The 12,450-nt window shown below is 47.8% G+C and overlaps 1 protein-coding gene across 2 annotated transcripts in view; it reads left to right on the forward strand.

Annotated features, from left to right (window-relative positions):
- LOC118369403 (protein shisa-6-like) overlaps positions 1-12,450 on the forward strand; it is a 154,068-nt gene that overhangs the window by 47,210 nt on the left and 94,408 nt on the right. For both annotated transcript variants that reach the window (XM_052493383.1, XM_035753783.2), the window contains exon 4: positions 5,938-6,039. In XM_052493383.1, coding sequence (XP_052349343.1) covers positions 5,938-6,039 — 102 coding nt within the window. The remainder of the gene's footprint in view (positions 1-5,937; positions 6,040-12,450) is intronic.

A 12,450-nucleotide genomic window follows, 5' to 3' on the forward strand; every position in this document is an offset into this window, starting at 1 on the left:
GTGCCCAGTGGGGTAGATCTAAGACATGATATCTGTGCCCAGTGGGGTAGACCTAAGACATGATATCTGTGCCCAGTGGGGTAGATCTAAGACATGATATCTGTGCCCAGTGGGGTAGACCTAAGACATGATATCTGTGCCCAGCAGGGTAGACCTAAGACATGATATCTGTGCCCAGTGGGGTAGACCTAAGACATGATATCTGTGCCCAGTGGGGTAGATCTAAGACATGATATCTGTGCCCAGTGGGGTAGACCTAAGACATGATATCTGTGCCCAGTGGGGTAGACCTAAGACATGATATCTGTGCCCAGTGGGGTAGACCTAAGACATGATATCTGTGCCCAGTGGGGTAGACCTAAGACATGATATCTGTGCCCAGTGGGGTAGACCTAACACATTATATCTGTGCCCAGTGGGGTAGACCTAAGACATGATATCTGTTCCCAGTGGGGTAGACCTAAGACATGATATCTGTGCCCAGTGGGGTAGACCTAAGACATGATATCTGTGCCCAGTGGGGTAGACCTAAGACATGATATCTGTGGGGTAGACCTAAGACATGATATCTGTTCCCAGTGGGGTAGACCTAAGACATGATATCTGTGCCCAGTGGGGTAGACCTAAGACATGATATCTGTGCCCAGTGGGGTAGACCTAAGACATGATATCTGTGCCCAGTGGGGTAGACCTAAGACATGATATCTGTTCCCAGTGGGGTAGACCTAAGACATGATATCTGTGCCCAGTGGGGTAGACCTAAGACATGATATCTGTGCCCAGTGGGGTAGACCTAAGACATGATATCTGTGCCCAGTGGGGTAGACCTAAGACATGATATCTGTGCCCAGTGGGGTAGACCTAAGACATGATATCTGTGCCCAGTGGGGTAGACCTAAGACATGATATCTGTTCCCAGTGGGGTAGACCTAAGACATGATATCTGTGCCCAGTGGGGTAGACCTAAGACATGATATCTGTGCCCAGTGGGGTAGACCTAAGACATGATATCTGTGCCCAGTGGGGTAGACCTAAGACATGATATCTGTTCCCAGTGGGGTAGACCTAAGACATGATATCTGTTCCCAGTGGGGTAGACCTAAGACATGATATCTGTTCCCAGCAGGGTAGACCTAAGACATGATATCTGTGCCCAGTGGGGTAGACCTAAGACATGATATCTGTTCCCAGCGGGGTAGACCTAAGACATGATATCTGTGCCCAGTGGGGTAGACCTAAGACATGATATCTGTGCCCAGTGGGGTAGACCTAAGACATGATATCTGTGCCCAGTGGGGTAGACCTAAGACATGATATCTGTTCCCAGTGGGGTAGACCTAAGACATGATATCTGTGGGGTAGATCTAAGACATGATATCTGTGCCCAGTGGGGTAGACCTAAGACATGATATCTGTGCCCAGTGGGGTAGACCTAAGACATGATATCTGTGGGGTAGATCTAAGACATGATATCTGTTCCCAGTGGGTAGACCTAAGACATGATATCTGTGGGGTAGATCTAAGACATGATATCTGTGCCCAGTGGGGTAGACCTAAGACATGATATCTGTGCCCAGTGGGGTAGACCTAAGACATGATATCTGTGCCCAGTGGGGTAGATCTAAGACATTATATCTGTGCCCAGTGGGGTAGACCTAAGACATGATATCTGTGCCCAGTGGGGTAGACCTAAGACATGATATCTGTTCCCAGCGGGGTAGACCTAAGACATGATATCTGTTCCCAGCAGGGTAGACCTAAGACATGATATCTGTGCCCAGTCGGGTAGACCTAAGACATGATATCTGTTGCCCAGTGGGGTAGACCTAAGACATGATATCTGTTCCCAGCAGGGTAGACCTAAGACATGATATCTGTGCCCAGTGGGGTAGACCTAAGACATGATATCTGTGGGGTAGACCTAAGACATGATATCTGTGGGGTAGACCTAAGACATGATATCTGTTCCCAGTGGGGTAGACCTAAGACATGATATCTGTGCCCAGTGGGGTAGACCTAAGACATGATATCTGTTCCCAGCAGGGTAGACCTAAGACATGATATCTGTTCCCAGCAGGGTAGACCTAAGACATGATATCTGTGCCCAGTGGGGTAGACCTAAGACATGATATCTGTGGGGTAGATCTAAGACATGATATCTGTGCCCAGTGGGGTAGACCTAAGACATGATATCTGTGGGGTAGATCTAAGACATGATATCTGTGCCCAGTGGGGTAGACCTAAGACATGATATCTGTGCCCAGTGGGGTAGACCTAAGACATGATATCTGTGCCCAGTGGGGTAGACCTAAGACATGATATCTGTGCCCAGTGGGGTAGACCTAAGACATGATATCTGTGGGGTAGATCTAAGACATGATATATGTGCCCTGTGGGGTAGACCTAAGACATGATATCTGTGGGGTAGATCTAAGACATGATATCTGTGCCCAGTGGGGTAGACCTAAGACATGATATCTGTGCCCAGTGGGGTAGACCTAAGACATGATATCTGTGCCCAGTGGGGTAGACCTAAGACATGATATCTGTGCCCAGTGGGGTAGACCTAAGACATGATATCTGTGGGGTAGATCTAAGACATTATATCTGTGCCCAGTGGGGTAGACCTAAGACATGATATCTGTGGGGTAGATCTAAGACATTATATCTGTGCCCAGTGGGGTAGACCTAAGACATGATATCTGTGCCCAGTGGGGTAGATCTAAGACATGATATCTGTGCCCAGTGGGGTAGATCTAAGACATGATATCTGTGCCCAGTGGGGTAGATCTAAGACATGATATCTGTGGGGTAGATCTAAGACATGATATCTGTGCCCAGTGGGGTAGATCTAAGACATGATATCTGTTCCCAGCAGGGTAGACCTAAGACATGATATCTGTGCCCAGTGGGGTAGACCTAAGACATGATATCTGTGGGGTAGATCTAAGACATGATATCTGTGCCCAGTGGGGTAGACCTAAGACATGATATCTGTGCCCAGCAGGGTAGACCTAAGACATGATATCTGTTCCCAGCAGGGTAGACCTAAGACATGATATCTGTGCCCAGTGGGGTAGACCTAAGACATGATATCTGTGCCCAGTGGGGTAGACCTAACACATTATATCTGTGCCCAGTGGGGTAGACCTAAGACATGATATCTGTTCCCAGTGGGGTAGACCTAAGACATGATATCTGTGCCCAGTGGGGTAGACCTAAGACATGATATCTGTGCCCAGTGGGGTAGACCTAACACATTATATCTGTGCCCAGTGGGGTAGACCTAAGACATGATATCTGTTCCCAGTGGGGTAGACCTAAGACATGATATCTGTGCCCAGTGGGGTAGACCTAAGACATGATATCTGTGCCCAGTGGGGTAGACCTAACACATTATATCTGTGCCCAGTGGGGTAGACCTAAGACATGATATCTGTTCCCAGTGGGGTAGACCTAAGACATGATATCTGTGCCCAGTGGGGTAGACCTAAGACATGATATCTGTTCCCAGTGGGGTAGACCTAAGACATGATATCTGTGCCCAGTGGGGTAGACCTAAGACATGATATCTGTGCCCAGTGGGGTAGACCTAAGACATTATATCTGTGCCCAGTGGGGTAGACCTAAGACATGATATCTGTTCCCAGTGGGGTAGACCTAAGACATGATATCTGTGCCCAGTGGGGTAGACCTAACACATTATATCTGTGCCCAGTGGGGTAGACCTAACACATTATATCTGTGCCCAGTGGGGTAGACCTAAGACATGATATCTGTTCCCAGTGGGGTAGACCTAAGACATGATATCTGTGCCCAGTGGGGTAGACCTAAGACATGATATCTGTGCCCAGTGGGGTAGACCTAAGACATGATATCTGTTCCCAGTGGGGTAGACCTAAGACATGATATCTGTGCCCAGTGGGGTAGACCTAAGACATGATATCTGTGCCCAGTGGGGTAGACCTAAGACATTATATCTGTGCCCAGTGGGGTAGACCTAAGACATGATATCTGTTCCCAGTGGGGTAGACCTAAGACATGATATCTGTGCCCAGTGGGGTAGACCTAAGACATGATATCTGTTCCCAGTGGGGTAGACCTAAGACATGATATCTGTGCCCAGTGGGGTAGACCTAAGACATGATATCTGTGCCCAGTGGGGTAGACCTAAGACATGATATCTGTGCCCAGTGGGGTAGACCTAAGACATGATATCTGTTCCCAGTGGGGTAGACCTAAGACATGATATCTGTGCCCAGTGGGGTAGACCTAACACATTATATCTGTGCCCAGTGGGGTAGACCTAAGACATTATATCTGTGCCCAGTGGGGTAGACCTAAGACATGATATCTGTTCCCAGTGGGGTAGACCTAAGACATGATATCTGTGCCCAGTGGGGTAGACCTAAGACATGATATCTGTGCCCAGTGGGGTAGACCTAAGACATGATATCTGTGGGGTAGACCTAAGACATGATATCTGTGCCCAGTGGGGTAGACCTAAGACATGATATCTGTGCCCAGTGGGGTAGACCTAAGACATGATATCTGTGCCCAGTGGGGTAGACCTAAGACATGATATCTGTGGGGTAGACCTAAGACATGATATCTGTGCCCAGTGGGGTAGACCTAAGACATGATATCTGTGCCCAGTGGGGTAGACCTAAGACATGATATCTGTGCCCAGTGGGGTAGACCTAAGACATGATATCTGTGGGGTAGACCTAAGACATGATATCTGTTCCCAGCAGGGTAGACCTAAGACATGATATCTGTGCCCAGTGGGGTAGACCTAAGACATGATATCTGTTCCCAGTGGGGTAGACCTAAGACATGATATCTGTGCCCAGTTGGGTAGACCTAAGACATGATATCTGTGCCCAGTGGGGTAGACCTAAGACATGATATCTGTGCCCAGTGGGGTAGACCTAAGACATGATATCTGTTCCCAGCAGGGTAGACCTAAGACATGATATCTGTGCCCAGTGGGGTAGACCTAAGACATGATATCTGTGCCCAGTGGGGTAGACCTAAGACATGATATCTGTTCCCAGCAGGGTAGACCTAAGACATGATATCTGTGCCCAGTGGGGTAGATCTAAGACATGATATCTGTGCCCAGTGGGGTAGACCTAAGACATGATATCTGTGCCCAGTGGGGTAGATCTAAGACATGATATCTGTGCCCAGTGGGGTAGACCTAAGACATGATATCTGTTCCCAGTGGGGTAGACCTAAGACATGATATCTGTTCCCAGCAGGGTAGACCTAAGACATGATATCTGTGCCCAGTGGGGTAGACCTAAGACATGATATCTGTTCCCAGTGGGGTAGACCTAAGACATGATATCTGTGCCCAGTGGGGTAGACCTAAGACATGATATCTGTTCCCAGTGGGGTAGACCTAAGACATGATATCTGTTCCCAGCAGGGTAGACCTAAGACATGATATCTGTGCCCAGTGGGGTAGACCTAAGACATGATATCTGTTCCCAGCAGGGTAGACCTAAGACATGATATCTGTTCCCAGCAGGGTAGACCTAAGACATGATATCTGTGCCCAGTGGGGTAGACCTAAGACATGATATCCAAAGCTATGGTAACCTCTGGTAAGGGAAGCATGATTGGGTTCACAGTGGTCTTGCCTGTGACCCGATAAAATCTATAGCTTTTTAATAGGTTTGGATATTTAGTTGTTTCCGGATCTGAAGACTAGTTTTCTTCCATTTGTAGTTTTAATGGGACAATGATCAACTGTTCTGATAGCAACAGTGATAGTGAGAATTAATGTATGACATAGTCTCTGAAGTTTGCTGGTGGTTCCGAAGAAGAGAAGAAGAGGTTTAAACCAAAAACGTATTAAATCAGTAGAAAAATCAGCTTTGCTTGAAGCAGTCTTTGGAAGAATCCTGACTCTGTGATTGGCTCTTGCAGGTCTCCACTACGGGAAGGAGAGTGTCCGCAGCAGTGGAGGTCACGACCTTCATACCTTCATCTCCTCTGGGTTTGTCACGTTGGGACGCGGCCAGCCCAAAGGTACAGTACTTTCTAGATCTTATTTTTCTTGCTCTATATAATCTTTAATCTTTTCTATCCACCTCTATCTAATCTCTTACCCTTACAAATCTTATCTATACAAATATATCCAACCTCTTATCCACCAATCACTATCCCTCCATACACAGATCAGACCAAGAGTCTCCTTCTGCTGAGTCAACAATGGTACTATACTTCTGGTACTATATTTCTGGTACTATATTTCTGGTACTATATTTCTGGTACTATACTTCTGGTACTATATTTCTGGTACTATATTTCTGGTACTATATTTCTGGTACTATACTTCCGGTACTATATTTCTGGTACTATATTTCTGGTACTATACTTCTGGTACTATACTTCTGGTACTATACTTCTGGTACTATACTTCTCTTCAGCTTTCCTCCCTCTTTCTATCTCTCTTCCCCCCCTTTTTGTTTCTCTCTCTCTGTCTCCCTCTATTTCACTCTCTCTGTCTCCCTCTCTCTCTGACTCTATTTCTCTCTCTGTCGCTCTCTCTCTGTCACTCTCTCTGTCTGTCACTCTCTCCCTCACTCTCTCTCCCTCTCTCTCTCCCTCTCTCTCTCTGTCGCTATTTCTTTCTCTCTCTGTCTCTCTTTCACTCTCTCTTTGTGTCTGTCTGTCTCTGTCTCTCTCACTCTCTCTCTGTCTCTGACTCTCTCGCTCTCTCTCTCGCTCGCTCTCTCTCTCTCTGAAACCTACCAGACACTCATTTCTACCTTCCACCTCCACCCCCTGGGTGACGTCAGCATTTTCTCACTATAACCCAAAGTGCTTTACCTTCTAACCTGCAAACTTGGTGGGGAGTGGGTGGTGGGTGGTGGTGGTGGGGGTGCGGGGGTGTGTGGTACGCCAGTGTGTGTGTGTGTGTGTGTGTGGTGGGGGGGTGCGGGGGTGTGTGGTACGCCAGTGTGTGTGTGTGTGTGGTGGGGGTGCAGTGTGTGTGTGTGTGTGGGGGGGTGTGTGTACGCCAGTGTGTGTGTGTGTGTGGTGGGGGTGCGGGGGGGTGTGTGGTACGCCAGTGTGTGTGTGTGTGGTGGGTGGTGTGGTGGGTGGTGCGGGGGGTGTGGTACGCCAGGGGTGTGTGGTACGCCAGTGTGTGTGTGTGTGTGTGTGTGGTGTGTGTGTGTGTGTGTGTGTGTGTGTGTGTGTGTGTGTGTGTGTGTGGTGGGGGGTGCGGGGGTGTGTGGTACGCCAGTGTGTGTGTGTGTGTGTCCATCTCCTGCACTTTGTCTAGCTAAACTGTAGCTTATACATATACAGTGCTACTGGAGAAGTATCTTGCATCTGTTACATATCGGAAACTCCTTGAAGTCAACACACAGCCAAGTGTTGTCCGTCGTCATGATTTATGGTCTTTTGGGCGGTATCAGCAGTCTTTTTGGGTGGTATCAGCAGTCTTTTTGGGTGGTATCAGCAGTCTTTTTGGGTGGTATCAGCAGTCTTTTTGGGTGGTATCAGCAGTCTTTTTGAGTGGTATCAGCAGTCTTTTTGGGTGGTATCAGCAGTCTTTTGGGTGGTATCAGCAGTCTTTTTGGGTGGTATCGGCAGTCTTTTGGGTGGTATCAGCAGTCTTTTGGGTGCTATCAGCAGTCTTTTTGAGTGGTATCAGCAGTCTTTTTGGGTGGTATCAGCAGTCTTTTTGGGTGGTATCAGCAGTCTTTTTGGGTGGTATCAGCAGTCTTTTTGGGTGGTATCAGCAGTCTTTTGAGTGGTATCAGCAGTCTTTTTGGGTGGTATCAGCAGTCTTTTTGGGTGGTATCAGCAGTCTTTTTGAGTGGTATCAGCAGTCTTTTTGGGTGGTATTATCAGTCTTTTTGGGTGGTATCAGCAGTCTTTTTGGGTGGTATCAGCAGTCTTTTTGGGTGGTATCAGCAGTCTTTTTGGGTGGTATTATCAGTCTTTTTGGGTGGTATCAGCAGTCGTTTTGGGTGGTATCAGCAGTCTTTTTGGGTGGTATCAGCAGTCTTTTTGGGTGGTATCAGCAGTCTTTTTGGGTGGTATCAGCAGTCTTTTTGGGTGGTATCAGCAGTCTTTTTGGGCGGTATCAGCAGTCTTTTGGGTGGTATCAGCAGTCTTTTTGGGTGGTATCAGCAGTCTTTTTGGGTGGTATCAGCAGTCTTTTTGGGTGGTATCAGCAGTCTTTTTGGGTGGTATTATCAGTCTTTTGGGTGGTATCAGCAGTCTTTTGGGCGGTATCAGCAGTCTTTTTGGGCGGTATCAGCAGTCTTTTTGGGTGGTATCAGCAGTCTTTTTGGGTGGTATCAGCAGTCTTTTTGGGTGGTATCAGCAGTCTTTTTGGGTGGTATCAGTAGTCTTTTTGGGCAGTATCAGCAGTCTTTTTGGGATGTATCAGCAGTCTTTTTGGGTGGTATTATCAGTCTTTTTGGACGGTAGCAGCACTGGACTGTACAGTAGAGGCAAAAGGAGAAGTTATATAAATTATTATACACTGGGAGATTCATACAATCTATTTTCACGCTGTCAAAACGTCCTGATTCCATGTTCATCATATTAATTACATCAGATGAGGAATCTGTCATTGATTTAATCTGTGCGGCTCTGCAGATTTACACAGTAAAGATTTATCCTTGGGTTTGGCTGACGTCTGGTCTGTTGCCTGCCCATAAACCCTGTTCTCTGTTGGGCTGGAGGAATGGATGGAGGCTTGGAATGGGACCAGGTCAGCATCAGGTGATGCTCCAATAAATCAATATCTCTCTTCCTCACCGAGAGGTGTCACGGTTTGGCTCGGCCAACCAACTGCAGAGGAATGGAGAGCGGGACAAGACAGAGGGGCATTTCTACTTCACTTCTGTTGTTCTATTGAGAGAAAAATCCTTTATTGTTCACATAAAATTAGCAGTTTCCATCTTTGCTCCTTTTTTTGTGTCTCAGTGTGTTGTGGTCCCTCGAGGCAGGACTGTTCACAATGGTATTCATCCAGTCTCTCTCCCTCTCTCTCTCCTCTTTGTAGTTCCCCCATGAAACATAAGTTATGAGAATCACTGCTAGATTATATATCTAGGATTCTTTTTTAGTTTTTAGTCTCTCTCTCCCAACATCACAGGCAATTCTCCGTCTGCTTCCATCCCAAGCTGTATGTTTGTGAGGCAGTATGGTGTATGGTTTAGTATCCCAGATTTCTGCGGTTACGTTTGTGTTTTGTAACAATGGGTTGTCCGATATTTTTCGCTGCAGAACAAGCACAAATCCAGACTGGGATCTTAGCACGTAGAATACAAAAACAAATATCCTGGGCTAAATTGCAAAAATATGCAAACAAACAAACTACGTTTGGTGAAACGTAGATCTAGGTTGTACATCCCTCCCTTTCTCGGTCTTCTTTCACCCCTCTCCTCTTTCTCTCTCTTCCTCTGTCTTCTTCCACCCCTCTCCTCTTTCTCTCTGTCTTCCTCGGTCGTCTTTCACCCCTCTCCTCTTTCTCTCTCTTCCTCTGTCTTCTTTCACCCCTCTCCTCTTTCTCTCTCTTCCTCGGTCTTCTTTCACCCCTCTCCTCTTTCTCTCTCTCTTCCTCGGTCTTCTTTCACCCCTCTCCTCTTTCTCTCTCTCTTCCTCGGTCTTCTTTCACCCCTCTCCTCTTTCTCTCTCTCTTCCTCGGTCTTCTTTCACCCCTCTCCTCTTTCTCTCTCTCTTCCTCGGTCTTCTTTCACCCCTCTCCTCTTTCTCTCTCTTCCGCGGTCTTCTTTCACCCCTCTCCTCTTTCTCAGTCTTCCTCGGTCTTCTTTCACCCCTCTCCTCTTTCTCTCTCTCTTCCTCGGTCTTCTTTCACCCCTCTCCTCTTTCTCTCTCTCTTCCTCGGTCTTCTTTCACCCCACTCCTATTTCTCTCTCTTCCTCTGTCTTCTTTCACCCCTCTCCTCTTTCTTTCACCCCTCTCCTCTTTCTCTCTGTCTTCCTCGGTCGTCTTTCACCCCTCTCCTCTTTCTCTCTCTTCCTCTGTCTTCTTTCACCCCTCTCCTCTTTCTCTCTCTTCCTCGGTCTTCTTTCACCCCTCTCCTCTTTCTCTCTCCTCTTCCTCGGTCTTCTTTCACCCCTCTCCTCTTTCTCTCTCTTCCTCTGTCTTCTTTCACCCCTCTCCTCTTCCTCTCTCTCTTCCTCTGTCTTCTTTCACCCCTTTCCTCTCTCGATCTTCTTTCACCCCTCTCCTCTTTCTCTCTCTCTTCCTCGGTCTTCTTTCACCCCTCTTTCTGACTCTTCCTCGGTCTTCTTTCACCCCCTCTCCTCTTCCTCTGTCTTCTTTCACCCCTCTCCTCTTTCTGACTCTTCCTCGGTCTTCTTTCACCCCTCTCCTCTTCCTCTGTCTTCTTTCACCCCTCTCCTCTTTCTCTCTCTTCCTCAGTCTTCTTTCACCCCTCTCCTCTTTCTCTCTCTTCCTCGGTCTTCTTTCACCCCTCTCCTCTTTCTCTCTCTTCCTCTGTCTTCTTTCACCCCTCTCCTCTCCTCGATCTTCTTTCACCCTCTCCTCCTTCTTTCACCCCTCTCCTCTTTCTCTCTCTTCCTCGGTCTTCTTTCACCCCTCTCCTCTTTCTCTCTCTTCCTCGGTCTTCTTTCACCCCTCTCCTCTTCTCTCTCTCTCTTCCTCTGTCTTCTTTCACCCCTTTCCTCTTCTCGATCTTCTTTCACCCCTCTCCTCTTTCTCTCTCTCTTCCTCGGTCTTCTTTCACCCCCTCTGTCTTCTTTCACCCCTGACTCTTCCTCGGTCTTCTTTCACCCCTCTCCTCTTCCTCTGTCTTCTTTCACCCCTCTCCTCTTTCTGACTCTTCCTCGGTCTTCTTTCACCCCTCTCCTCTTCCTCTGTCTTCTTTCACCCCTCTCCTCTTTCTCTCTCTTCCTCTGTCTTCTTTCACCCCTCTCCTCTTTCTCTCCCTTCCTCGGTCTTCTTTCACCCCTCTCCTCTTTCTCTCTCTTCCTCTGTCTTCTTTCACCCCTCTCCTCTTTCTTCTGTCTTCCTCGGTCTTCTTTCACCCCTCTCCTCTTCTCTTCCTCTTTCTCTCTCTTCCTCGGTCTTCTTTCACCCCTCTCCTCTTTCTTTCTCCTCTCCTCTGTCTTCTTTCACCCCTCTCGGTCTCTTTCTCTCTCTTCCTCTGTCTTCTTTCACCCCTCTCCACTTTCTTTCTCTTCCTCTGTCTTCTTTCACCCCTCTCCCTTTCTCTCTCTCTTCCTCGGTCTTCTTTCACCCCTCTCCTCTTTCTCTCTCTTCCTCGGTCTTCTTTCACCCCTCTCCTCTTTCTCTCTCTTCCTCTGTCTTCTTTCACCCCTCTCCTCTTCCTCTCTCTCTTCCTCTGTCTTCTTTCACCCCTCTCCTCTTCCTCGGTCTTCTTCCACCCCTCTCCTCTTCCTCGGTCTTCTTCCACCCCTCTCCTCTTTCTCTCTCTTCCTCTGTCTTCTTTCACCCCTCTCCACTTTCTTTCTCTTCCTCGGTCTTCTTTCACCCCTCTCCTCTTTCTCTCTCTCTCTTCCTCGGTCTTCTTTCACCCCTCTCCTCTTCCTCGGTCTTCTTCCACCCCTCTCCTCTTCCTCGGTCTTCTTCCACCCCTCTCCTCTTTCTCTCTCTTCCTCTGTCTTCTTTCACCCCTCTCCTCTTTCTCTCTCTTCCTCGGTCTTCTTTCACCCCTCTCCTCTTTCGCTCTCTTTTTCGATATCAATTAACGTCCCGCTAATGTATAGAAAACGAACAGGGGATATTGCGCTGAGCAGAGATCAGTGATTAGCTTTTCCCAAGCCTGCCCTTTCAGGTCTCTGGACATTCGTCTCCAAAATGGAGGGAAACAGTTGATTTTGTACTGGGCCGTGGCTAAAGGCTAGAACAGACTACCGAGTCACGCAATTGAACCAAGACCACAACATAATTTCCTGAGTTTAGTCAGAACCAAACTGTGAATCGTGATCTAGTTGATGTTGAATAAGCTGCCGTCTGTTTGGCTAGTTAATTACAGTGCGTGTGAGTATGCGTATGTGTGAGTTTGTGTGTGTGTGTGTGTATATATATATGTGTGTGTGTGTTTAGAAGTTAATTACAGGCAGTGTGAGTGTTTGTATGTGTATGTGTGAGTGTGAGTGTGTGTGAGTGTGTGTGTAGGTGTGTGTGTGTGTGTCTAGTTGCTAATTACAGGCAGTGTGAGTGTGTGCGTGAGCGTGAGCGTGTGAGTGTGAGTGAGTGAGTGAGTGAGTGAGTGAGTGAGTGAGTGAGTGAGTGAGTGTGTGTGAATGTGTGTGTGTATGTGTGTGTGTGCCTGCCAGGGTCCACCACAACACTGGGTTCACCACAACACTGGGTTCACAACACCGGGTTCACCACAACACTGGGTTCACCACAACACTGGGTTCACCACAACACTGGGTCCCCCACAACACTGGGTTCACC

The sequence above is a fragment of the Oncorhynchus keta genome, chromosome 3 (genome assembly GCF_023373465.1).
Source record: "Oncorhynchus keta strain PuntledgeMale-10-30-2019 chromosome 3, Oket_V2, whole genome shotgun sequence".
Taxonomy (NCBI): Eukaryota; Metazoa; Chordata; class Actinopteri; order Salmoniformes; family Salmonidae; genus Oncorhynchus; species Oncorhynchus keta.